This window comes from Prinia subflava, chromosome 5 (assembly GCF_021018805.1).
Source record: "Prinia subflava isolate CZ2003 ecotype Zambia chromosome 5, Cam_Psub_1.2, whole genome shotgun sequence".
Classification (NCBI taxonomy): Eukaryota; Metazoa; Chordata; class Aves; order Passeriformes; family Cisticolidae; genus Prinia; species Prinia subflava.
Window position 1 is genome coordinate 5,160,380 of NC_086251.1, and position 27,192 is coordinate 5,187,571.

General features: G+C 48.1%; 1 protein-coding gene and 1 long non-coding RNA gene across 18 annotated transcripts in view; one reads left to right on the top strand and one right to left on the bottom strand.

Moving 5' to 3' along the window:
* The window catches only part of LOC134550823 (uncharacterized), a 59,816-nt gene extending 40,465 nt beyond the window's left edge, over nt 1-19,351 (top strand). For both annotated transcript variants that reach the window (XR_010080457.1, XR_010080458.1), the window contains 2 exons: nt 7,697-7,983; nt 18,741-19,351. This is a non-coding gene — a long non-coding RNA (uncharacterized LOC134550823). The remainder of the gene's footprint in view (nt 1-7,696; nt 7,984-18,740) is intronic.
* Nucleotides 19,352-19,478: 127 nt separating this feature from the next.
* Nucleotides 19,479-26,333, bottom strand: LOC134550822 (uncharacterized). 16 transcript variants are annotated; one of them, XR_010080455.1, is made up of 6 exons: nt 26,011-26,176; nt 24,812-25,106; nt 24,601-24,705; nt 24,087-24,245; nt 20,927-21,037; nt 19,479-20,365 (listed from the first exon to the last, which is right to left on the bottom strand). XR_010080455.1 is itself a non-coding variant. In XM_063397695.1 (4 exons), the coding sequence occupies exons 1-4, from the start codon at nt 26,082-26,084 to the stop codon at nt 23,049-23,051; spliced, it is 429 nt and encodes a 142-aa protein (XP_063253765.1). In that variant the 5' UTR covers nt 26,085-26,333; the 3' UTR covers nt 21,793-23,048. The 16 variants fall into 16 exon arrangements, 5 of the variants coding, with proteins under 5 accessions (XP_063253765.1, XP_063253764.1, XP_063253762.1 ...); XR_010080452.1 differs by having other exon boundaries at nt 24,087-24,391; nt 26,011-26,175; XR_010080446.1 differs by lacking the exon at nt 24,812-25,106 and adding an exon at nt 23,865-23,998 and having other exon boundaries at nt 24,601-24,751; nt 26,011-26,174.
* Between the last annotated feature and the right edge of the window lie 859 nt (nt 26,334-27,192).

The following is a 27,192-nucleotide window of genomic DNA, read 5'->3' on the forward strand; positions in this document are numbered from 1 at the left end:
AAGAGAAGCCACAATCTATTCCCTCACATGTATACAGGAACAAAATTTCTTCTCATACAAAAGGAAGGCCTTTTTTGACAGAGCTGTTTTAAAAGTATGAAAAAAACCTGTGGACTTTTCCTGTGTTTTGACCCCAAAATATTTTCTGCTGGATTTTTTTCTTGCTGAAAGTTTTCCAGCTATTTTTAATACCAGCTTTCCAAAAGAAAATTCATGTAGTGCATGAGGTTTATCAATCAGATGTTGTAGCAGAGCTTTTCACATGAACAAAACTGATTGTGTGTAAAATAATACTGGATGTATTATGTACTGATGGACAGCAGGAACACCTGAAAGTTTCTGTGGTGCTAATCTGTAAATCTGGTTACAGAGAGGAGCATTTGTCATGCTGAGGGGTAAATCCAGTGTCATCGCATGGATTATTTTACAGGGTTATGTTAATTTACTTTTCCTCCAATGACCATTTTGTCAGGATTATGAACCTGGCTTGCTGCATCAGGATGTTTGTGAAATGAACATAACTTAATAGGATTTGTAAGTGTTCCCTCAGATGGGGAGGAGGATGTGCACCAACCTCCCTTGGTGTAGCAGCCTCTGTTCACCAGGCAAAATTCACACTTGACCTAAGGAGCCTGGAAAATTGGAATTGTGAACAGCAATAAGCAACCTCTTTAAGAAGCTGGACCTTAAAGCTGTTGAAGTGCACTGGGTTTTGCATGAACAGGAATGTTAAATACCCCAACAGGTTTGCAATGAGCTCCAAGAGAAACTCACTGTCAGGAAGGTTTTGTGGATGTCCTTGCACAGTGATGTGTGTCTGGATTATTGTTAATGCTCTAAGAAGTACCATTGAGTCAGCCTAAGTTTTCCTGGTTCACTGAACCAAGGGACATAAACCAAGCTTGCCTTCTGACAGTAGCATTACAAGCTTGTTTTTCTAGTTAAGATTTAACAGGATTTGTGTTTTCCTTGCTACCGTATTAATTAAGCAAGTGTGGTGCTGCTCAGGCTGCAGATCAAGCCCAGCAAACAAAGAAAGTGAATCATGATTAGGCTATTAACTCAAGTGAGAGTCACGAGGTGTTCTAAGCCTGTTTTCTATTGGAGTTCTGGGCTTTGAAATTCATGTTGAATCAGAACAAGGCTGAACTGCAAACTAGGGCCCGATTCAGGTAATTTTGACTCCTGTATAGAAAGCCCTAAATCAATTAATGCTAACACAAGTGGACAGAACAGCTAGCTTGGCTTATATTCCTACATTTTCAGATGTTGCCAAAGATGTGGTTAGAAAAGCTGAGGTTGGAAACTGAGGAAGTGCCTGGGCCAGAGTGACTTGGGAATTACAGGTGCCCAAGAAACTCCTTGTGACAAGAACAACCTCCTTTATCCCAAATAACCTCAGAAGGGGCTGCAGGGACGTGTAGAACTGTGTGCAGCTCATTAGCTGTCCTGTCAGTGGAGTTTAATCAGACTGAAAGAGTGAGGGCACAGTAAGGTGAGTGTGGAAACCTTCCTTGAACTGGTGAGGTTCACTGACTTCAGTGCTGTTATTTATGGTGCCACTGACAGGAGTGACACTGCTGGGTTCCTTAATTTACCTTTACAGGAGAACCTCTATTGAGCAATTGTAGAGAGTTATTCCAAGTTCCCTGTCTCCTACTGGTTTACAATGTGCAAAAGTAGAAAAAAAGGTTATGATAAACTCTTATTTTTATATTGATTTCCATGGGTGACCCTCATGCTGCTTTAATGGTTGAGCATAAATCTTCCAATGATCAGTTTTCACGCAGTGTCACCTGAAATAACTTTTAAAAAAACAAGTAGTTTGTAAGATGCTAGCTATATTTGACAGAAAAAACTCCAAATTCGGTGATTTTCTGATATTTTCATACACGTGAATTTAACTGTCTCTTCTTGTTCTGCTCTCAGGGTTGTTCTCAGTCCTGTTTTCTCCATGCTGGTTTTATGGGAAATTGAGGACTTAATTTTTAGTGTGCAGTAGCTCATTTTTCATTCAGTCACGTGGTCTTGGTGTGATAATGAAGGAAATGGAATGGGAGGATGGGTCCTAACACATTTTAAAAAAACTTTAGATAAAGGTTTGGGTTTTGATGTGACAATTAAAACTAATTAATCTTTAGACCATGTTTGAATCCAGTGAGATTTCAAAGTTTCTTTAAAGAAAGCACTGTAACTTAAAAATGTGTTTTGTTAATTTAATGGTTTAATACATTTAAATTAGCTAAGTAATTTGAAAGCAAATTACTTTGCCATCACTTTGAATCTTGCATCCATTGGTTTCTAATGGGACTTGAATCCTTTTCCAGATATAATCTGTTTAATGCGAGTGCCTTCATGTTGGAATAATCCTTCTCATTACATTTCTAGGACTTAACTCCTTTTTTCCTTAATAATACTCTTGGCAAGTACTACAGAGCAGTTTGCTGTTTCAGGACTACTCTGCTTTTTAAAAATAGCACTGAAGCTGTCAAGTTTGCCTAAGGGCTATTCTTGATGACTGAACTGAGGATTATTAAATACCTGCAATGTTTCCAACATCCAGAAGGGATCTCAAAATCTCTGGGCTTGTTTGCATTTCCTGGACCTAAGAAAAATGTCTGGGGGTTTGGAGAAAATAGTTTTGTCTTCATTTTTTTTGGTTAGTTGGGGTTTTTATTTTCAGTAGTAGTTGTTGCACAAAGCCTTTACAAAAAATCTGAATGGGGCTGCAGCACAACTCATTTAAGTCAAGAATTCTGCATGCAGTGTTTCCAGATTGGTGATTCAGACCCCTGCAGTACCCACTGGGAGAAATCCTGATGGTTCTGCCTATGTTAGAATATTGTTTGCAGTGCCTGATGCTGCCTCAGCAATGTCTGGTTTGCAGTGCATGCAGAAGGACTCCTGCTCCTCAAACACAGTGAGGATCTTTCTGAGTGCCTTTCTTGTTCAGTGCTGTTCCAAAAACTGCCTTTAATAGATGTAGCTGGTTCTGCAGTGTCTGAAAGGACCAAGCCTGCAGGGTGTCTCTCAGACTGTTTGTGTGGTTTTACTTGGGCTTGGAAAAGAAGAGCAGTGAAAGGGCATGTGACAAACTCGCTTTCTTTTCTAATGGCAAAGGCTCTTTGGAAAACTGCCAATACCAAGATCATTCCACTTCAACTAAGCAGTGTCAGAAAACAGTCTTGTCCCATCAAACATGGAATAATTATATTATGTTGCCTTTGTTAATTTGGTCAGTGTCTTTATTAATTGGTTCATTTAAAGAATAAAGAAAAATGAAGTCTCTGAAGATAGACTCTTAGATTAATTTAGAGATAAATACTTTTTATGAGTTGTTCTTTATATTTCTCCATTCATTTAGGGGTTTGTTTTAACTATGTTACTCCAGTTTTTCTCACATTTTCCTGTGTCAGAGCCCGTTTGCACATCATTCTTTAGGTAGCCTAAAATAGTGAGATGAGCAAGCTCTGGGCATACTCAGTGCTTTGTATGTTACTCTAGTTAAAAAAATATGGCTCCTTTTCTTGAACCCTACTTGTTTGCATTTCAGGGCTCTTGCTTGTATTGCTGCATTGCATGTGGCTTGAAAAGAGGCTTTAGTCCAGAAACATCTGTGTGATGGAAAGTGATCCTTTCTGAGCAAAGTGTGGGAACAGCATCTTGGAGCTGGAAAGATGTTTTCCCCTATTAGTTACTAACAGTTCCACCAGCCTGGGGTGCAGATGCTCACATATGTATTTACACAAGCTGCATAAATCAGGATGTTCAGAAATACAGAGGAAAATGTGAAATAACTATGAATATGCACAGCCAGCCACTGGCAGCTCTTTCTGCTTCTGAGAGTGAGAGGCAAATGATATTCTTACTAAAATCTGAGTCAGGAAGGGCTAAAATTGGCATTTATGTACAACCAGGAGCCATATGTCAGGTTTAAGTGGGTGGTGGAACTCTAAACTGAGCCAGTGGTTAAACTCAGTGCTGTAATGAATACAACAAATTGAATTAGTCATGTGCTTTGTCCATTGAGGCAAAATGTTACTGGGAACTAATCCAGATCAAAGATTATCTAAAATGCAGTTTTAGACTGCTTTGTAAATCATGATGTAAGGGCCTGGAGTAGTCCTCATCCTGGTTCCAAGTGTGCTAGTTATCAAAGTCTTGCTATAAATTAGATGCTCTTGGCAGCCAGTGATGGTGTAACTCTCCTCTGCTGGCATTGAGAAAATTCCAAACTCTAGATCAAATGTATAACAAAACATTTACTATACGGCACAAAGACTTGGTTGTGTGGTTTTGGGGTTTTTCATATGGGTCTATGCCTGCAAATCTAAGCTGAGATACACTGGTTCAAAAGCACCAAACCTCAACATCTGTTGTTCTGAAGGGCATTTTGAGTTCTCAGTCTGTTGCATGAGTGCATGCTGCTGTCCTCAGTGGTTTTGCTCTTGTTTCATTTTGGTGAATAAAGCCCTCTGTTCATCTGCTAACTTGGGCACTGGACAAGAGCAGCATATTTGAGCTGGTTTCTGTATTGTCTTGGGTTCAGTGATACTGGAGTAATTGCCACAGTAGTGTTCAGCTCACTGGGAGTTGAGGACTCAGTGAACACTCAGCAGGCTCTTATGAGGCAGTGGGTGGCACCATTGCTGTCACAATATTCCTGTGCCTGACCTGTCTGATGAGTTGCTCCCTTGCTTGCCAGGCAAGGTGTTCCTTTCCTCCTGTGTCTCCTGACCGTGGGAGTTGGTTTGGGCTGTGTGCCATGGCCAGAATAACAGGTTTGGTTTGATGGTCCTGATTTAGGCTGAGCTGTTGGAACAGAATGCTTCCAAGGCAGCATGGTTTTCATACTTTATTGTCCCCTTTCACATTTCCCGTCCCTTTTTTTCCTGCTGGCATACTTCCCTTTTTCCCAACCAGTCTTTTCCTTCTCTTGCTTCTTATCTTGGTCCCAGTTTTGCTGCATCTAGACCCAGATATGGCATTTCTGATGCCATTACCTAGATAATCCCAGTCTAACTGGTGCAGTTACACAAATGCTGCTGGCCTCTACTAACCAGAAAATCCCCCACCCTCCAATTATCTGTGGAATTCATCTGTTTTTATGTAACTGCCACATTCCTACCTGTGAAGCTTGGCTGTTCTTTCATTTTTGCTCTCTGTATCTCTTGTCAGCTTCTCACCTGTGGCATTTTTCCATGGCATGCTCAGCAGATATCCATGTCCCTGCAGCCCTTTTAGGTATTTAAGACAAACTCTCTCCTTCTGCCATGCCTTTTCCCAGCTGGAAGGGCTTCTCTGGGCAAGAGCAGGTTTTTTGATCATTTAAAATGTCTACAAAAGGCTTTTTCCTTGCCCAGCAACCCAGAGAAGTGAAATCAAACTGTCATGGCATGAGCACTGAAACTGAACTGAAGTACTCTAGGACTTCATCACTGAAGTTTTTTGTTATTTTAAGAAAAAACTTAAATGTTTTGTGACTCATGGGCTTCCTGTTGTCTCAAAAGTTGTGCTGTCTTTTCTACAGAGACAGAGATTCTTTTTCTAAGCTAGTATCAATATTCCAAATGTTTCCCAGGCTAACATAATGATTCTGTTTGGCATCCACAAAGATCAGAAGTGGTCTTCCAGAATAGTAGGTGAGAGACAATCAGTTCTATTACTGATCAGATTAACTGGATAGAATAAAGACACATTAATATTTATATATCAAAAATTAATATGTAAATAACAGTAATACTTTTATTCACATAATACACTTTTAGTAACTTCAAAGGAAGCAAGAGGAGTTTTCTTTAAAAAACTTTTACAAGTTTTTTCCATTAGGCACAGCCCCTCATGGAAATAAAAGGAGCAAATATAAAAGTACATAGAGGATGTAATACTTGTCTGCTAAAATATTTGATTTAATTTAAAAGTAGCATGTCTATTGTCTCTGAGCTGACCTTGAGACACAGTGGGATGAGTTATGACTCCTGTGGAAAATGGGCACCGTTCACATCCAGGCACCTGTGGCCAAAAGTGGCTGCTGCCTGCTAAAACCATGAACATCCCAGGATTTCTCTCAGACCAAAACTGCCACCAACTCAGACTCTGGCTGCACTTGGACCCCCAGGTGCCACCTCTGACCTGACCTCAAGACACCAGGGCCCTGAGTATTGTTTCCTTTGGAAAAGGGCCACCTTTCCCATCCAGGCACCTGCGGCCATAAGTGGCCCTGCAGCCACACCAAACCCCTGATCCCAGTTCTGGGGCTTTGGTGAGGGACAGGGAGCGGTGCAGGAATTGTCACTGCCAGCCCAGAGCCCCTGCACTCCCCTGGGTCAGTGCCACAGGCAGAAGTGTGTTGTTCCAGGCCAGGGTTTCATTGGAGGGTCATCATGTTCTTGGGAATTGCTTGAAGGTGGGACTGAACTTGTTTCTGCACTTCCCATCCATTTCCCGCACAAGTCAGTGTTGGATTAGCACCGTGCAGCTGGGAAAAAGGAGCTATTAAACAGCTTTTTCTGTCTGGTATGTCACAGGGCGGTTTAAATGTTAACTGAAATCTCAGGCAACTCTTCCCTTGAATTTGATTAAAAGATTTCTACACACAGACACATTTTAGCAGAACTTTATTAGGAATCCTGGTGAGCCATAGGACTTGGACTGCCTTAGACTTGGGAAGAAGTCCCTGTTTTAGAAGCTTTCAGCACAGTACTGAAGTTCCCCTGAGATCCAGGCTGGCAGTAGCAGCTTCCCATCCATCCTGGGAAACTGGCAGGGAGCTCCCTAAAGGTCCTCTGGGCTGGGCACAGCTTTTTCCTGTGCAGAGAGGCTCCAGCAGCACTGGGCAGTGAGTGCTGGGCTTAATCCATGGCAGCAGATAAATCCACAATTCCTGCTGGGCCCTTTCCAGCACTGAATTCCAGCTAAGGGAGAGGAGAGGAGCCCCTTCCAGGCCAGCAGCTGCTCTGTGCCAGTGCCTGTGACCTGGGATTGGTCCTGCCTGTCTGACTCTGGAGTCCCTCAGGTGCTGGATCATGGAAAACATCCCAGCCATGGATCAACCCCTGGTGTCACCCGGTGGTTTTGGGCAGGGCACAGCCATTGGCAGTGGGAGTGTTTGGGGAGAGGAGCCCTGGGAAAGGCAGCCCAGAGGATGAGGCCTGGGGAGAGCTGTGAGCTGAGAAGTGGCTCCAATCAAGTTTAAGGAGCCTTAAACTCCTGCAATGGTCTGGGTTGGGAAGGAAGCTTATGGATCATCCTGTTCCCACCCCCTGCCATGGTCAGGGACACCCTCTGGGCTGTCCATGGGATTTGCTCTGTGCCAGGCTGGGGCAATGGGTGGGGTTTTGTCCCTCAGCCCAGTCCCGGGCAAGTTTGGGGTCTCCATGGGCAGAATCCTGGGAGCTGCATTTCCAGGGCTGGGAGCTCCGTGCCTGGAAATGTTTCCAGTCCTGCTGTTTGTTTTTTTCCCCAAACTGGGCATTACATTCCTTCCCTGAACAAGGTGGTTTTCCCTGGGTTGTTGGGATTGCACACTGGGTGTTTGAGGGCTCTGTTGTCTCTTTCTCCTGAGGGGAAGGGTGAGGAAATGGGGATGCTCCCGACTGTCCCAGAGATGTGGGAACAGCCCAGTTCCAGTGAGGAATGTGGTGCCCAGCTCGTGGGGTGCACCCTGAGATGATCTTTCCTGTTGTTTATTCCTTAGAGCCTGTTGGAGTGCTGGCCTGCAGCCAAGTGTCCTGGACCTGTGAGGTTTTTCCTGTCAGCAATCCCTGATGGGGATGTTTTCCCTGGCTGTTCCAAGGGGAAGGAGCAGCTCTGGAGTTGTTGCAGTCACAGGATGCAGTGGGTGCATGCCCTGAGAACGAGTTCAGGATTGTTCATCTGAGTCTGCCGCTGACCTGTGACTTCCAGGGCCCCTCCTGATGTCCTGGATATTCCCAGGAGAGGATATTCCAAGGCTTGCCTTTTGAGCCAGCAATTCCAGAGGCAGTAAGTCAGTCCCATTCCATGGGAGCTGTCTCAGTGGTGGGATGGGAGAGAGACCAAACACCCCACGCTGCTGTTTGATCCATTCCCAGCTGGAATTGGGTCTGAGGGCTCATTTCAGAGCCCTGAGGCCACAAGTTCAGCCTGGAATGGCATCCCCAGGGAAAGCTGAGGCCTCCCATGCCTGGGGCACTTGGCAGCACATCCCTGATGTGGAGCAAACAGAGGAGGGGGAAGTGCTGGGTTAGTGGGAGGATGTTTCTGGAATTGGGATAGGCGCTGATCATACCGTGGAACCACGGGGTGGTTTGGCTTGGAAGGGACCACAGAGACCCTCTGGACTCTGTCATCCAATTCCATGGCCAAGAACACATCCCAAACTGCCTCCTCCCTCTCATGGAATGGGAATGGCTGCTGGGAGCTCTGGAGACCAGGTAAGAACAGCACTGAGGTTTCTTTGGCTGCTGCTGGGTGTGGTTTTCTCTTCTGGAGAGGTTCCTCTGATTGAGGTTTTCACAGCACTGGAGCCCTGGAGCCAAACCTGCCTGAGGTGCTGAGTGCTGGCAGGAGGCAAATCCAGGGATTGGAGAGGGGGAGTTTGCACTGCTCCTGCAATCCCAGAGCTGGAGCTGTGCTGCAGAGCTCCCAGGAGATGCTGCCTCACTCAAACCTCCTTTAAAGCTCAGCATCCCTCCTGCTGCCTTGGAATTTGTGATAAATGCCAATAACTCACTTTTTGAAATTTATGAAAATTTAATAAAGAATAAAAATTGGTTACAAAAAAATTAATACAATAATAAAAGTTTAAAAAGTTTTCAGAGACAGGACAAATAATGAGGCAATAAGAGCAAAGTAGGTAGCCCGGGTCTACCGTCCCCCCTCCCTCCCAGACAAAGGCTGAGAAGGAGAAGGGCACTCTTTGGGAGGAATGTCCCCTTTTTGAAGACCAAAATTTCACGATTGTGCAATCTTTATCTTAAGACAGACCCGTTTGCCCAGAGTCCCTCTTCTAATCTTTGGCGTCCAGGTGTCTGGCTCGATCAGGTGGCCCTTGTGGATTCAGTCTGGTTTGACCAGGTGGCTTCTGTGGATGCAGGGAGATATGCCTCTTGTCTTCTGAAAGTCCTAAGGGGGGGTTCTCTTCTTCTTGTTGTAACTGTTATCTCTGTTGAGAAACACCTCTGGGCCTCTCCCTTTTTTTTTTTCCTTCTTGAGCTAAAGAAAATATCTTACACACAATTCTTTTATTACTAAAACTTAATGCTAAAAATTACATTTACTATATTATTCAAATGTCAATACAGCATAACTTTTCTACCTAGCATTATTGTATATAGTAAATATCTGCATAGAGCCACACACACAACAAGCCTTTTTCACAATCCCCCCTCTTACTTTTTATAATAATTTTGGCTCGAGCAGTATTTACTGCTTTTCTGCATCCATTCTACATTCATTTTCTTCATAAATCAGTCTAGCTTCCTGGAGGGGATCTTCTACTCTATCTTGTTTCTTTAATACCATAATCCTTTGCACCGTTTTTGTTGTATCCATCCTTTGATCCATGGTCACTAATTGCATTCCTTGAACTACACGAATGAAACAAGGGATCAAACAAGGGAGGAATATTAAACCAGCTGTGGCACATAAGAGGAAAAAACCTAGTTTCTTCCACCATTCTATTTCTAGTACATTATCTTACCAGCTGGTACTTAACATGGATTCTTACTTCTGAACTGGTACATGGGCGATTTTTCTAATATCATTGACTATATCCAGGACAGCTTCTCCATTATCATCTATTTTTAAACAACAATCTGATGTATTGAATTTTCTACAAACGCCCCCTTCTTTAGCTAACAGGTAATCTAGTGCTAACTTATTTTGGTACACAGCGGCTCTGATTTGAGTTTGTTGCCTGGATATTAATTTTATTGCCTTACCAGTTTTGTTTGTTATTATCTCTACGACTGCCTGAAGCCTTATGATACGATTTAACATATAAATGGGAGTTTGATATCCCCAACTCCCATCTTGTGCCCAGGTGGCTGGTCCGTATGTTTCCAGTATGCGTGCAGGGGGCTACTCATCATCTCCCCATTTTTGGAATCCTCCAATTACATCTCTCTTGCTTCTTTTTAGATCCTCATAAACTGGTATCCCTAAGTGATCCCCTTCAGGTCCGGGCAAAAGAAAAAATCCTGGTTGTATGACACCCAGAGTACAGCTCCCTTTCCACTTGGGAGGGAGTTTTGGATACGCCCTCTTCTTACATATCCAGAACAAACCGTCTGGAGCTTTCCAATAGTCTAATTTTTGCTCATTCATATTCTCCCAAAATTTAGAAATTTCTGGGATGCCAACATAAGGATTTTTTTCCTGTACCATTACATTGAAAAAGCCTGATTTTATTATTATATTCACAATTTCCTTTTTTTTTTTTTTTTTTTTTTTTTTTTTTTTTTTTTTTTTTTTTTTTTTTCTGGGTCCAGTACATGGTAGGTTCTTCTGGGATCCACCATACAGAGGTTCTATTACTAACCTTGTATCTTTTACAGGGGGTTTTTCCTACTTCATGGAGGAACTTTTTTCCTTCACACCAAAGACATTCCTCCCCTATGACCACTGAACTTAAAATCCATCCCCCTGGCCGATTTTCTCCCCTTATACTTGTTTGGTTCCACTTAAGGAGCTCGATTGGGCCTAAGCTGCTGCCTTTCCATGGCCATTCTTCTGACATCAAAGCCCCTCCACAGACCCAACAACTGGTTACGTTAAGTTCCTTACTTATTCTTTCTCCCAATTCCACAAACAGATTTTTACCCATCTGTGAAATATCTATTTCTTTCTCTAATTGTTGTTCCAATTTCTTATACAAACCGTCAAGTGAAATTGGTACAGGTTTAGGTGGTGGTGTTGGCCTAATTTTTTTATCTATCAATTGTTCTTTTACCAAATTCTTTGCTTTACTCCCAGTAATGTGGGTGAAACACATCCATTTGCCCCCTTTTGCACATTCACTTCCCCTTAAATTTTCTGCAATCCAATACTTTTCCAATTGTACATGCAGTTTCCTAATCTGGAAGGGTTATAACAGTGACTGTTGATATGAGTGTGAGAAATAAAGAAGGAGCCTCGGTGTCTTTTCCATATGCAGTTTTTGGTAACACCTGTAGCATGGCCTGGTTGGCATCCCAAAAGGGAAGAGCCAGAAAATGAGTGACAGAACCAGGAGAGGTCCAGTATGGCTTATACTCCCACCTCCCATGCCTATGGGGTTGCAGCCCACAGCAGGTGTATGTGATCTTCTCGGTGGCGATTATAGAGGCCAATCTGGTCTTGCCCTCTCCTCTATTGTCACTTTCTCTTAGGTAATTTCCAGGCAAATCGTTCTTGACACTCCTTAACCGTGGTCTCCCACTTTTCCTCAGCCACCTCTCGTTCAACAGGCACTAATAATTCCCATCCACACATCAAAGTTATTATTTTAGTTGTTTCAAATTCTTCTTGGATAGGGGGCTCAGGTGACACTCTATGCTTCATGCAACGAGAGCGTCGTTTGTGTGAACTACAGTACCAATTTTTCCCACAGCTCAAACACTTACATTTACACCAACCAGCATGTCCAGTATTTGGGTGAATCAAACAGGGTATTTGGCTTGGCAATGTATGAGGTTGTAATTCACCCTCCTCTTTATATAAATCACAGGCTAAGGCAAAAACACAGGGGTTTTCTGTCCGAAACAATCCCGATCCTCCTGTCTGTGGTGGAAGTATTCCTCCCCAGGGAGGGTACCGGAGGTGTCTCAAAGTTTTCCCAGGTGGTATTTGAAACCACTGGTGCAAACTCGGTCTAGCTTCCCAGTCTGGTGTGATCCTGTGTATGTTTCCTGGATCATGTGGATCTCCCCAGTTCATCACCTCTCATTCCCGTTTTAGGGTTAATTTCGTATCACCCGGTTCCGATGATATTGTCCACTCCTTAGGCTTTTCCACAGGTCCTTTGATTCTGCTGGCATGGATCCACCCTCGTTCCCTGGTCCAGATCGCAGCCTCAGTGCCAGCAATACCTGAAAAGGACCTTCTCATTTTGGAGTTAGAGATATTAATCACAACAGTTTTGATATGGTGCAATTTATAATTCCTTTGAATAATATTTTGGCACAACATAATCGATCTGTGTGTGCACCATATAGCCGACAGAAATGGCAGCATATTAAATTGATCATAGGTTTTAACAAAATCTTGGAATACAAGCTGCACAATGTTAAAATGCGGTTATAAGTATATTATAACTAAGTTCTAAATGATAACAAAAAAATGGTCCTGTCTTTGTCTGAAAGACAGGTGTCTGCCAGGGAAGGCTGGAGCCACCCTTGGAATGAAGAATTCCAACTCTCTCCCTCTGAATTATTGTAATTTTGAAAATTAGGGAGCAAGATATGGGACTATAATAATAGTTCCTTTCTGGTGTGTATACACAGGTTAACAAACAACACCAACCTTAGCATTAATAATAAACAGAAGCAGAACTCAGGAACACTTCCCCAAGGACACCCTGGGGCTTCTGGGATTTCCCTCTTGGGGACAAAGACATTCATTCGCTTCTGCTAGGGTTTTCTTACAGAGCCAGAGCTGCTGGGCCTGGGGTCCCCAAAGCTTTGAATTAATTGTTGTAACACTTTTTGGCATAAAATGTGTTCCTCTGCCCAAGTCTTTCTTATTAACCATTCTATATCTTGGACTAATTTTTTTTTTTTTTTTCAAAAGGGTTTTACTTACCACATTAGCAGTAGCCTTGGCAGTGGGAACTGCCTCCACCCAATGAGTTAAATGGTCTGTTATTACTAATATATATTTCCATCGTTGAACTTGAGGAAGTTCTGTAAAATCTACTTGGATACTTTGAAATGGTCTAAGGGCTAATTCCTTACCTTCCAGTGTAGTTCTCTTCATTATCTTTTTATTTTATCTTTTGACAAGTTATACATCTTTCAGTTACCCTTTTTGCTACCCCATAAATCCCAATGCACCCATAGTTCCTTAAGAAATAATCACACAAAGCTTGGGTACCTCAGTGAGTTTTCTGATGCATGTCTTCTAATATTTTTCTAGTAAGTACTTTATTAAGTAATTGCCTTCTATCAAGAAGTTTCCATTTCTTTGATTCATCTGGTTCACCTCCTATCTCTTTCAATTCTTTTTCCTCTGTTTCACTAAATTTTGGAATTTCCAACATCTCCTCATTGGTAGTTAATACCAACATTACTTTTTCTACTCCATTCTCTGCTGCATCCTTTGCTTCCTGATCTGCCAAATTATTTCCCCTTACTTCTGGAGTTACTCCCTTTTGGTGACCTCTAATATGTACTACAGCTATCTCTTCAGGTAATTTTAATGCTTCTAGGACTTCTAAAATGAGCCCCTCATGTACTAATCCTTTTCCTCTTGAATTCAGCAAACCTCTTTCTTCCCAAATTTTTCTAAAGGTATGTACCACTCTAAAACAATACATGCTGTCAGTATAAATTGTACCCCTTTTACGTGCTAAGTGTTCCAGTGCCCTTTTTAGAGCATATAATTCACAGGTTTGAGCTGACCAGTTTGAAGGTAATTTCCCTTTTTCAATAGTTTGCATGTTCTTCCCATCAATTACTGCATATCCTGACATTCTTTTCCCTTGTAGGCATCTGGAGGATCCATCCACATAAATTATTTCTCCTTCTAGAAGGGCCTGGTCCTCAAGGTCTTCTCGAATCTTTGTCTGGTATTGGATAATTTCTAGACAATCATGTATTAAGTTATCTGTTGGTTCCCCATATAAAAATTGAGCTGGGTTCAGGCTTTTATTTACTTCTAATGTCAAATCATCACTGTCTATCAAGATCGCCTCATATTTTAGCATCCGAGAGTCTGTCAACCATTTTTCAGCCTTTTGGTTTAACACATTTCGAACTGCATGAGGCGTGCACACAATTAGTTTACCTCCCTTAAATGTTGTACCAGCCTGTAACTTCCATCAGACTTTTTTACTGGAAGAATGGGGGTATTATGAGGAGACATACAGGGTTTTAGTGTACCATCCCTTATCAGTCCTTCTATTACCGGCTTCAAACCTTCCCGTCCTTCTAATGAGATAGGATACTGACGCACCGTATGGGACAATCTTCTCTTTCAATTGTAACTTTAATGGGATCAATATTCAATCCTCCCCTATTTCCTTCAGCAGCCCATACCTCCTTCTTAATTTTCTTTTCATCCTCCTGTTCTAATTTCAATATTTTAGCTGTCATCTTCCCATTTTCTGGTATAACTCCTATTCCTAATTTTATTTGGAAGTCTCGTCCCAATAAATTACTCCTTGTTCCTGGGACTAACAAAACATCTCTTATCTAAATTCTGGTATCTCTCTATATCACCGCATCCCTGATGACAGGCAAAACTCTTTTCTTGCTCCCACCACTCCACTGCATCTTTACTTACACTATGCCTTCCTGAGGTATCTACCAAACAAATTCTTCTTGCTATTGCACCTTCCACAAATTCTAACTCTTCCTCCTGTCTGCATCTTCCAAAATATTTTCTACACATCTCATTTTATAGCATAGACTAAGCAAATAATCCAGTGAACACTAATACTTCCCTTTCTTCACTCCTCCTCCTTCCACATCCATTCATCAACTGTAGAAGAGACACTTAAAAAGCACTAAACACTGACTTCACATGGTCAAGCTCTCTCTCACCAAGTGAAAAACGCTTGAAAAATGTTAGCACATCAAGCAGCAGTCATTTAAAAAACACAGCTTCAGACACTGTCTCCTTTCCTCTCAAAAAAACCACAAGTCCTTCCTAAAACATCCCAGAACACGTGTGCACACTGTCTGAGTTTACAGGCTACCGATTTGAGAGAAACTGAAGGCTAGCGCATGAGAAACACTGAAAAAATCTTTAAAACTTCTATGACCCGAGTCATTCGGTCATAAGGAAAAGAGCAGCTGCGGGCGCTGATAAACGAGCTGGAGGAGGGGCGGGCAGGGAGCAGCGCGTCCCACGCGCGGCTCGGCGCCGCCGCCTCCACTGGGCAGCCCCTCTGCCATGGCACGGCTGTGCAGGAATGCGGCGGCCGCCCCTCTCCGCCGCCGCCACTGGGGACGAGAGCCTCGCTCGTCCTCCTACTCCCGGCAGGAGAAGCGCTCGGCCACCGTCCCTCTCTGCCCACTCCCTTTCTTCCTGAGAAGATCTGCATTGACTGCGGTTTCCAAGGGAACGGCTTCCCCAACAGGAAGTGGGGAGCTCTGGAGGACTGACCACTGATTTTTTTGGTCCTCCAAGGACGGGGCATGGGTGGGGTCTGCCACCGGAATTCCCGAAGGGGAAGCAATTTCCGGTCTCCTCCATGTGGCCGCGCTCTCCTGCATGGCCCATGCTGGCGGCTCCAGCTGCCTCCGGCAGTCGCCCAGCACCACCGGAGCTGGAATCGCTACTGAGGCAGCCAGGGACCGGACCAGCCCGCCACACGCCGACAGCGGAGGAACCGCCGCCGGGAAGGGGGGAAGGGGGGAGGGGGAGCCAGCTGCCCCGCCGCCGCCGCGAACGGGAGGGGGGTGAGGGGGTACCCGCCGCCGCCGCTGGGAGGAAAGGGTGAAGGAACCAGCCGCCCCCCCCCCCCGCTCTGCAAGCGGAGGGGGACTCACCACCGCGGCTGGGGAGGGGAGGGGGACCTGCCGCCGCTGCTGCAGCTGGGGGGCTTTTCCAGGGTCGGCTAAGCCACCACGCGGTCACCCCCCCACGTGGCTCATGGCTACTGTACTCGCCGATTCCAACAAAAAGTAAGGCAGTGGCGGCAACGCTCAGCGCTGCTAAAACAAATTAACAAACAAATACCGGGAATGAGGTTTGTTATAAACGCCAGGACAAATTTATTGCCAAATTCAATAGTTTGGTTTATTAACATCCAAATCACAAAATTTAGAACCAAATTATAACAATTTCAAACAATAAAAACAAAACAATACGAACCCCACGAACAGCAAACTTACTTGACCGAAGTTCTCCCGGGAAAAGCAGAGTCAAGGGTGACCCCAGGGACACAGGACCTGGCAGCCAGTGCCTCTAGCTGGGTTCACAAACTTGCCCACCTAAAGACCCAACTTAAATACACTTAGTTTCCCCCTCGGCAACTTTCCTCCCATTGTTTCTCTAATCATCGACCATTAACTTTATTTACATTAAATCCCGAAAGGGTCCCTGGGCACATTCAAATGCTAATGTCCAGAGTTAGTCCTTGCTTTGAGTAACTGCCGTAGAGGTGTGTGATGACCGGTGTAGCGTTTGACCGTTGCGAGTCCCGATGAGCTGAGCTGCACGTAGGCAGGAGCAAGTCGTTCTCACCTTCCATTTTTGGAACCCGGAAGATCAGGGAGGTGCTTTCCAGAAGTTCGTGAAACGTGCGGGTTGAGCAGACACATACATATCTTTATATAATATATATCACAGTTCCCAATCTATAATTATTTATAAAACATGAATTAAATAACCATATTTCCCACAGGTTGAAAAAGCCATTGCGGGAAAATAGCGAGAGGGACCGGGGTGGGGGCCGGGTACCGACTGAGCCGCCGCTGCGAACAGCGATGGGGGGGGAGGGGAGAAACCGGCTGGGCTGCCGCTGCGAACAGCGGACTCTTGCCTGGGATGGAAACTGGGGCAGAAACAAGCGACAAGCCAGAACCTGGGGCAAGCACTGGGACTGAGACAGGCACCAACACCGGAGCCGGCAGTGCAACTCCCAGGGGACGATCCTAGGGTGGTATCTCTGTCGATGATTTCTCCCCACTGGACTTCTATCCCTTTTCTTTCAAAATTTTCTCTATTCTACCCATCCCTGTCTCTGTTCACCTTCCCTTTTACCCCCACACAAAAACTACTTTTCTCCTTTCTCCCACACTATTTCTTAATACAATTTACCTTCTCTGAGGAACTATAATAAAGCTTAAAATAAAATAAAAATCTACACTTTCTATACTTTCATTCGTCCACATTCACTCCATTTTCCACTTAATCTCACACACAACAAAACAATCACAACAACAAGGTACCTTTTACTTTCCACACACTTTTACACTCTTTGAGAGTACCTGGCCAGAAAATGCCCTTCATAAACCCTCAATCTGGCAGTGTTGGGGGTTCTCCCTTCCCAACCCCAGGTGCTCTTGGGTTTATTTCATAGATAACCCTGGATGTCTCAGAATTGCTTCCTCCAATCCAGCTGGTTATCAACCCGGGCAGACAATGCCCTTCACAAAACCCTCAATCTGGCAGTGTTGGGGGGTTCTCCCTTCCCAACCCCAGGTGCTCTTGGGTTTATTTCCTAGATTCTGCAGAATTTAACATAACCCTGGATGTCTCAGAATTGCTTCCTCCAATCCAGCTGGTTATCAACCCTGGGTGCTCTTGGAATAATTCCTCAATCCCAGCAAAAGTTTTTTTTTTTTTTTAGGGTCCCCTTTTTCACACACTTTACCTTTTCCCTGGGGGGTTTCTCTCACTCCTTTTTACCATTCACTTTCGTCCCGGTGCTGGCCGCCTCCCTCGCGGGACAACGGAACCGCAGCGTAGGGGACTCCGCTCTCGCTTGGAAGGTCCGGGTGTTACCCCAGCCCGCCTCTCAGGCACACACTTTCAGCCCCTGTTCCGCACCAAACGCTGCCACCCCCAATCCCAGCAATTCTTACCACTCCGTTGTTCTTGGGTCTTTATTCTTCGTGTACACTTTGATGTTAGGAGCTGGTTACCGCGGTTTTTAGGGAATTCTTTCCCTTCTCTTTGCCTTATTGTCTCCCTTTGTCCTTGGATCTTACCCCTTTCTGGGCTACTCTGCGAGGACCAGAGCCGAGGCCGCCTAATGCAGGCGGGACGCGTCTTCCTGGTCTCTAATCCTCTCACAGCACCCGCAGTGGGGGTATTTTAACCGTACTCTGCTACCAAATTATGATAAATGCCAATAACTCACTTTTTGAAATTTATGAAAATTTAATAAAGAATAAAAATTGGTTACAAAAAAATTAATACAATAATAAAAGTTTAAAAAGTTTTCAGAGACAGGACAAATAATGAGGCAATAAGAGCAAAGTAGGTAGCCCGGGTCTACCGTCCCCCCTCCCTCCCAGACAAAGGCTGAGAAGGAGAAGGGCACTCTTTGGGAGGAATGTCCCCTTTTTGAAGACCAAAATTTCACGATTGTGCAATCTTTATCTTAAGACAGACCCGTTTGCCCAGAGTCCCTCTTCTAATCTTTGGCGTCCAGGTGTCTGGCTCGATCAGGTGGCCCTTGTGGATTCAGTCTGGTTTGACCAGGTGGCTTCTGTGGATGCAGGGAGATATGCCTCTTGTCTTCTGAAAGTCCTAAGGGGGGGTTCTCTTCTTCTTGTTGTAACTGTTATCTCTGTTGAGAAACACCTCTGGGCCTCTCCCTTTTTTTTTTTTCCTTCTTGAGCTAAAGAAAATATCTTACACACAATTCTTTTATTACTAAAACTTAATGCTAAAAATTACATTTACTATATTATTCAAATGTCAATACAGCATAACTTTTCTACCTAGCATTATTGTATATAGTAAATATCTGCATAGAGCCACACACACAACAAGCCTTTTTCACAGAATTATTGTGGCTTCCCTCGTTGCTCTTTCCCAATAATGGTTTGATCATTGTTGTAAATTCCCACTCCATGTCTTGCACAGCCCTTTGCTTTCCCCAGGTGGTGCTTTAGGAAAGGCCCTCCAGCCTGGGAAGGAGCTTTTGGCTCCGGACACATTCCCAGTCCCCAGGAGCAGCAGGACCTGTGCTGTTCCCAGCAGGTGAGGCAGAGGGGCCTTTCCTTCCTTCCCTGCTGCACTTGGGCTTTGTTTTTTTTCTCTGGGGGTCTGAGGGAGAAGTTCTTTGTCACTGCAGGGCAGAATTAGCCCTGATCCCCCTAAAAGCAGGAGGAATCATTTTATCCTTGTTTTTGTATACACATTTTGTGTTTTCTCTCTGCTGCTGACACCGTGTGGTGAAGCAGCAGCTGCCAACCTTGTCAGGGCTGCTCCCTGGAATAATTTTGATTTGTGAAACACTGAATTCCCTGCTGGAATCCCAGTCACAGCCCCAGATCAATGTGCAGTTGAAGGTCTCCCAGCCTGACCAGGACAATTTCCTGTCTCTGGACATGGAAAATGGGGGAAAACTCAGACTGTGCTGGGGGCAGAATCCAGACTGGGGCAGTGAGGCAGCGAGCTCAGCCCAGGCTGGGGTTGGCCCAGGGCTGTTCCCTGTTGGATGGCACCGTGTGGAACAGATCCTTCTCTTCCTTTGTCCAAAGTCTGATGGCAAAGGATTGAATAACTCACAAGTGGGGCCTGGAGTGAAAATGGTTCTGTTCAAATTAGGCAAAAAATGCCTAATAGTTTGAAAAAATGGGCATCCTTTTTATGTATGAGAACAGTAGGGAATAAAATGTTGAAAAGGGACACTTTTATTTGGTGTCACCTCTCATTTTTTATGGATAGAACCCTCTAGTGAGCAATCAGAACACAAGTAGGAAAGCCAGGAGCCTTTGAGTGGACTTAATTTCCATTTTCTCCTCTCTTTCAGGACAGGAAAACCTACCTAACTCACCCCATCTTTGCCCAAGGCTTTGGTGTTTGAGCAGCCAAGCCCAGCAGGCTCTGGCCCTGCTGGCCTGCCCTGGAGGGCCCCTGGGCCTGCCCATGGTGTGGGGTGAGTCCCCAGCTGTCCCCAGAGTGTCCCAAAGCCAGAGGGCTCTGCCCTGGTTCCAGGCTGTCCTTGCCCTGCTCCCTGCAGTCCCCAAGGCCTGAGGCACAGAGAGAGCCCTGCCCAAAGGGCCTTTGGCTCCTGTCAGGAATGTGGCAGCAGCCCCGGGAGCAGCTGCAGGTGAGAGCTGGGGCAGTGTCTGAGCCTGAGCCAGCTCAGGGCAGGGTTTGCCTGTGGGGGTTGGCCCCACACGCTGAGTTCACCCAGGATCAGGGGGACAGATGCTGCATTTTGGGCACCCTGAGAGTTTCTGTGCCCCTGGAGATTTCCTGCCAGGCTGTGGCAGCGCAGGGAGCAGAATGAAACCTGCACCTCCCGTGGGCATTGCTGGCCTTTGTCCCTGCTGTGCCACCAGAGCCTGGGAATTGCTGCTGTCACTGCCACTGCCAGCCCTGGGGCTGTGTCCTCCTGCAGCCCCTGCCAGCCCCACACACAGCTCCAGGGGTGCCTCTGGGCCGTGTTGGGAGTGTTTGCTGGGAATGGGCCCCAGCCCTGGAGGATCCTTTGGTTCCAGAGCAGACAGAAAGAGCTTTGGGGCTTGTCAGCTTCAGAGTTGGATTGCAGCAGTCCCTGAAAGGAAGAATGACAGTGAAGTTGGTCAGAGTGGTGCTTTCAGAGCCCACCTGACAGCGTTTGCTTTGTGCTGGAGGCTGTTGTGCATTTGCACTGCAGGGAATGAATGTCCCCTTCCCAATTCAGCCCAGCAGATCCCAAAGGCTCTTCCAGGAGTATTTATCCTTCACTTCCCTTTGTGATAATCTCCACCCTGCCATGAGCCATTCCTTGATCTCTCCTGGAGAAAACCCCACTGCAGAGGCAGTTTGCAAAGGAGCCCCGAGCTGTGTTTGGAGCAGGGAGTGCTGAGAGCTGCGTCTGCCTGTGCTGCCCCAGCCTGGCAACATCCACAGGGAACAGCCTGGGCAGGTGGGATTGATGGAGCAAAATCCCTGCAGGGAAGAGGCTTTCTCCTGTGAACTTTGGCAATCAGCTCATTTCCCCCAGGAAGCATCACTGACAGCAGCATGAATGACAAGACCTGTGCCCACTGCTCAGGATTCACCAGCCAAGATCAAGAGCAAAGGTTGGTTCGGGTCTGAGAACCTGAAATAACTTGGAAACAGAAGAAATCACCTTTTTCTTCTCCTTTCTTTCAGATGCTGGAATTGCCTCTGTGGATGTGCACTGAGCTCTCACTGCAGGGGACTGCCAGGCCTTAATCTCTGTGAGTTCATGTTCTTCTCACTGGGAAATTGGAAATAATTATTAATGATTAATTGCAGAAATGTTTTCTGAAACCTCTCCCCATTCCTGGTAGATCTTGTCTTTCTGCCTTTGAATGTACAGCTGTTCCCTACTGACATTTGCCTGAATTCCTTGCAGCTCCTAACTGGGAAAGCCTGGGATAACTTAGAGGGGGCAGGGGTGACATTTTTAGCTGAAAACCTGAGGCAGTTGAGAGGGGACACAAGAACTGTTTGTGTAGGAAAATGTGAGGGGATGTGGAGGGGAGCGAGGGAAAAGCTGAGGTGATGTTTGGAGCAAAGAGTGAAAATATTTGGAGTAGAAAAGAGTTAATCAATATTGTACCAGGAGAAAAATGTTGGGGGTAAAACTTGATATATTCTGTAGGGGACAGAATGAATATTTTGGAGTAAAAATGAGGTACTCAGTAGTAGATAAGTAAGGGAAATTTTGGAGACAAAACTTGAAAAAATCTCAAGAGTAGAAAATGAACACTTTGAGGCAAAAATGGGGTGATGAGTACTGAGCATGTAGGGAAAATTTGGGGGCTTAATCTGAGCTAATTTCTAGAAAAGAACATGAACATACTGAGGTGACATGAGGGAATCAGTTGTAGGCAGATGGGGAAATTTTTAGGTAAAAAAATGATAAGAAATAATCTGTAAACATTTTGAAGTAAAAATGAGGTACAGAATGGACAGTTCGAGGGGTAAATCTTGACAACAGCTACATGGTAGAAAGTAAATAATACTGAAGGAAAAATGAGGGAATCAGGACAGGTAGGGTGTTGGATTATTCCCTTTTCTGACCCAGAGATGGGCAACTGAGAGGCATTTTAAAAACTTTAATCCTATTTTCTGTCTCGTGTAGGGTGAGACAACACAAATGTTACAATTCACGCCACCACAATCAGAAGCCAACTATTTCCTAATTACAATACATTTCTTATCTCAAAGTTTACATACAAATGCAGATTACGTAAACCTGTCAAGCTTTAAGAATTCTCTACAAATCCATTTCCCACAGGGGAATTCTGGGGGGCAAAACTCAAAATAATCTAAAGGTTGAGAATGAATATTTTAGGTAAAAATGAGGTAATACGTTGTGGAGAGCTAAGGGAAATTTTAGGGGTTAAACTTGAGATAATCTCTAGGGAGAGAGGGAACACTGACATCAACTGAGGCAGCCACTGGGGGTCAGCAAGGAAATTTTTGGGGGAAAACTTGGGAAGATCTGTAGGGCAGAGAATGAACATTGAGGTAGAAATGAGGTAGAATTCTGTGTTAGGTAGAATTTGGGGGGCAAACCCTGAGGTAATTAAGTAGGAACAATAAGTGTTTTGGGAGAAAAATCTGACATAATTTGGACGGGACAGAATTAACATTTTGGGGATGAGAGACATAACCTCTGTGGTTTTGGTTTTAAAATGTAATTAGTATACAGGGGACAAAATGGACATTTTGGTAGTAAAATCTGAGTTAATCTGTAGAGGAAACAATGAATATTTTGAGGTAAAAAGCAGGTAGGTAATCAGTATTGGGCAGGTAGGGAAAACTGAGGGAGTAAAATGTGAGAATGTCTCTAGGAGAGAGCAGGAACATCCTGAGGTAACCTGGACAGGTGGGTAAATCTGGGGATAAAACTTGAGGGAATCTCCACAGTAGAAAATTGATATTTTGAGGTAAAAAATGAGGTACTCAGAGGTGGAGAGGTAGGGAAATTTTCAGGGGTAAAATCTGAGGTGATCTGTGGCACAGAGAATGCCCTTCATGGGGTAAACTGAGCTAATCAGTTATGGACAGGTAGGAAAATAATTTGGGTCAAAAAGTTGAAAGCATCCATAGGGTAAAGAGTGAATATTGAGGCAGAAATGAGGAAATAGGTAGTGAACAGGCAGGGGAAATTTGGGGAGTAAAGCTTGTGGTTATCTCCAGAGAGGAGAAAGAAAGCTTGCTTGTAAAAAATGAGGCAATCAGAAGGGGACAGACAGGGAGAATTTGGGGAGAAGGTCTCAGGTGATCTCAAGGTGAGGGAGTGACTGTTCTGAGGTAAACTCAGGACTCACTGTGTCCTCCTTCCTTGGCAGCAGCTGGCAGGGAAGGGAGGAGAGGCCTGGGGCTGGAGAGGGCAGGAGAAACTCCCCTGGCATCACCAGGGCCCCTGTGGGGAACAGAATGGGCACTCTGGGAGCACATGGAGCTGCCTGGATTGTCCCTTTGGGGCTGCTGGGACTGAGGGAATTCCATCCCTGTGGCTGCTGACATTTCCAGCCCAGGGGCTTTGGCTGGCAGGGCAGCACAGAGATTGTTCCCAGGGTGGGGCCCAGATTTGGGGTTCAGCTTTGCTGTTGAGATGAATTATAGTGATAGCCCTGAATTCCCTGCTGAATTCCTGCTGGAATAACCTCCCAGTGCCTCCTGCAGTGTGGATATTCCCATGCAGAGCTGCCATTGGACACCAGCTGTGCCAGGAACCAGCAGAGGTCCCCAGGAAGCTCAGCAGGATGGGATAAGGACAGGCTGCTGTTCCATAGAATTTGCTGTTTCTAACCCTCATCCCCAGCCGTGTCCCTGGGGCCCTTGGCAGAGCTCCCTGGGATTCAGCAGTGCCACCCCTGAGCTGGGCTCAGCTGATGTTCCCCAGCAGGAGGAGGCGCTGGCCGGACGCGCTCCCTGTGCTGGGGCAGCCCCTGTGCCACGGGAGGACATCTCTGCCTGCAGGGGCTGCTGAGCTCATTCCAGAGCCTCGGGAGGGGCCTCTGGGAGTTCCTTTCCCTCAGGAAAGGGCTGCACATCCCTGCCTTCAGGGCACCTGCACTGGGACTCACCTGGGAAAGCTTCCCAGCAGTTCTGCAACTCCAGCTGGCTCCCTGAGAATCTCCAACCTTATTCCAAACGAATTTGTCTGACTCTGACCTTTTCTTTTAAGGCATCTCCGAGGGCATTGCTTGGGATTCGGTTTCTGGGAGGGAAATTCCCTTGGCTTTAGCCCTGCTGCTGGAGGATGTCCCCAGGCTGGAAGGGAAGGGATGGGGCTGGCTGGGACATACCAGGTGGGGGTGTGGGAGCTCCAGGAGGTGGCACCGGGAATTGCTGTCTGAGCTCCTCTGCAGACCCAACGTGCCGACATTCCCAGGCATTCCAGCTGTTCCTTGGGCTGTTTTTGGGCTGTCAGTGGGCTCTGTCCGGGCTGCAGCATCTCCGGGTGCCTGTGGAGAGCAGCCCCCGGCCGAGGAGCCGCGGGCAGCCCTTGGTCCGTGTCCATCCCGGCGCTGCCTGGGCATCCCAGCGCCCCTCCCCGGGCTGTGTTTGGCCGCTGCTGCCGCGGGCGGGACACTGAGGCACAGCTCCTCCCCTGCCAACACCGAGGACAGGAGGGGCTGCTTCCCTTCCCGGGGCTCCCGGCCTCCTCCCGCCCCGCGTTCCCGGCCAGCCGGGACACCCGGAGGGAGCACCAAGGAACGTTCCTGGCAGGAGCAGGAGTCCCCCAGGGCTCCCTGCAGCTCTGGGCAGAGCAGCAGCCCCGGCCTCAGCCCCACCCTGATTTTGGGCTGGAACACTGACCTGCAGCAAAGGCCCCTCTGCAGGCAGGAGCAGCCCTGGCACTCTCCAGAAGAACTCTGGCCACGGAGCACGGGAACCCTCAGGGCTTGTGCTGCTCCTTTCTCCCTGGAAAGGGACAGGGCTGAGCACCTTGACAGCCATCAGGGCACTGCTGGAAAAGACAGGAACTCGGGTTATGGGAAGAGTTTTGTGCTGTTACACAACTGTTCACCTGTGTTGTTCCATGGTCAGGTGTGGCCATGGAGCTCTGCCCTATGGACATCCCAGGGGCTGCTGTGGGAAGCAGTGTGAGCATAAAAGAGGGAGCTGCACTGGCATGGGAATTCCCTGGCTGGCATTTGGCATTCCCATCGCAGCCAGGACATTGCCATGACCCGAGATTGGCTTGGGTGGAGCAGGGTGCTGAAAATGCCCGGGCTGGGGGTTCGGTCTCCAGATGAGCCATTCACATAAGGGTTCAACTTGGTGCTCTTTTTGTGTTCCTTCCCATTCACGATATCTTATGACTTGGAAATAAAGAGTAAACAGTTTCCACTGGCCTTTCAAACCCAGAGGTTTTTGCAGTAGAGACTGCGAGCTGCAAAGAAAGCGGGAAAGGAGGGAGAGCATCAGGCCTCCCCCGGCAGGTGTGTCAGAGGAGCGGCCCGAGCCCCGGTCCCGCCCCGGGCACGGTCGGAGCAGCAGCGGCAGCGCCGGGCTCGGCCCCAGCGCCCGGCCCGGAGCGGCTCCTCCGGCCCGCGGCGCTGCGGCCGCGCTCGTTCCGGGGGCGGCGGGCGGGAGCCCCCGGGGGTGCGGGCCCGGGGAGCGGCGGCGGGCCCGGGGCGGCTCCGCGCAGGGGCCGCGGGGCGCTCGGGGCGGGGCCGGGCCCGGGGCGCTCCGCGGGCGGGAGGAGCCGCTGCGGGGCCGGCCCTGCCCGGCAGGGGGCGCTGCGCTGGCGCCTCCGCTCCGTGCCCGCCAGGGGGCGCCCCGCGGGGCGGGCGGCGCTGAGGGAGCGGCGGCGGCCGGGGGGTCCCGGGCCGGTACCGGCGGTCCCCGGGCCCCGCCGCTTCCAGGCGGCATCCAGCGCCTGCTCCGGGGAAGCGCCGCTCTCCTGCCGGGCCCGGCACAGCCCCGGCTCCCCGCGGCCGCAGCGGGGTTTGCCCGGAGGCCCAGCGGGACCCCAACCCCGCGCCGGCCGCAACCGGAGCAGCAGCGGCAGCGCCGGGCTCGGTCCCAGAGCGGCTCTTCCCGGCCGCGGTAATCCCGGTTCCCATCCCGGTTCCGATCCCTGCCCCAGTCCCGCCCCGGTCCTGCGGCCCCAGGACCCGCAGCCCGCCCGCCGAGGGAGAAGCGGCTTCACCCAAAGCCCCCGCAGACACCGGCAGGACCCGGAGCCGACCTCTCGGTCCCGGGTCCCGTTCCCGGTCCCACCTCAGCGCCTCAAGCTCCGCGCGGCGCCGGCAGCAGCCCCCGGTGCGCAGCTCCGAGCGCCGGTCCCGCCGCATCCCGGGCTGAGCCTCCACTGCAGAAAGCGGCGCGGGCGCGGCTCCGCCGGGATTTACGGGCGCGGGCGGGGCGGGGCGGGGCCGGCCCAGGTGTGAGGGGCGGGGCCTGCACAGGTGCGCGGGGCCCCAGAGCGCCTGCGCGGGGCGGGGCCAGGGGGTATTTAAATCCCGGGAAGGTGGTTTTGAGCTATTTGCCACTCGGCGCTCGGTGGGGTGGGATGCTGTCCGGCTGGGCTCTCTATTTCTTTACCTCTATATTTCTTTTCTTTATACTTCTCTTTTATACTTCTCTTTATCTCTTTTTCTCTATAGCTCTCCTTTCTCCCCTCCCTTCCTCCCCTCCCCCACCCCCTACTTCCTCCCCCCCCAAACCCCCCCCTCCCTCTCCCCCCTAGCCCTCCCCTCCCTCCCCCCCCGGGCTGCTCCCCCCCTTACCCCCCTCCCTTATTCCCCTACACCCCCAGCCCTACCCTACTCCTCCACCTTCACCCTCCTTCCTCCACCCTTCCTTCCCCCCGGCTCTCACCTGCCCCCTCACCCCTCCCCTTCCCCTCAGTTCCTCCCTACCTGCTCCCAATTCTCCCTGTCCTTCCTTCCACTCCGCCTCCCCATATTCCCCTTCCCTCTTTTTTCTTCTGCTCCTTGACCACACACCTCTGCTCCATCCTCATCCTCCCCCCGTGCTGCCCCCCACCCCACCTTCCCTCTCCGTGCTGTCCTGCACACCCCGACCCCCTCACCTGCCCCCCTTCCCTGACCCCGACCAGCCCCTCCGCGCCCCTATCCCCATCCTCTGTCCTCCCCTCTCTCTTTCCCCCGCAGCCGCGGGGCTCGGGGTGCCGGACAATAAAGCCCACGGGGCCGCAGCCGGCGCCCCCTCCGTCCCTGGAAGCCCCACACGGGGACAGCCCCGCCCGGCGGGTGTCCCCATTCCGGTCAAACACACGGCCCGACACCGCCGGGGCTCCGGCTCTCCCTACATCACACTGGGGTGTCCCGGGGGGCGGGACGGGGTTAGGGGGGCCCCCTCGTTAGGAGGGGGTCCCGGGGTGGGTTAGGGAGGAAGGGCCCCCTCGCTAGGAGGGGGTCCCGGGGTGGGGGTGGGTTA

What these genes read in the sequence shown, in the direction of transcription:
- LOC134550822 (XM_063397690.1), bottom strand. Translation starts at nt 26,084, where the DNA reads ATGCGGCGGGACCGGCGCTCGGAGCTGCGCACCGGGGGCTGCTGCCGG. An exon ending in GCGGAGCTTGAGGCGCTGAG is followed by an intron (nt 24,752 to 26,010) that starts GTGGGACCGGGA and finishes TGTCTTTTCCAG; the next exon opens with CAGTGCCCTGATGGCTGTCA. An exon ending in AGCTCCCACACCCCCACCTG is followed by an intron (nt 23,198 to 24,086) that starts GTATGTCCCAGC and finishes TGTTCCCCACAG; the next exon opens with GGGCCCTGGTGATGCCAGGG.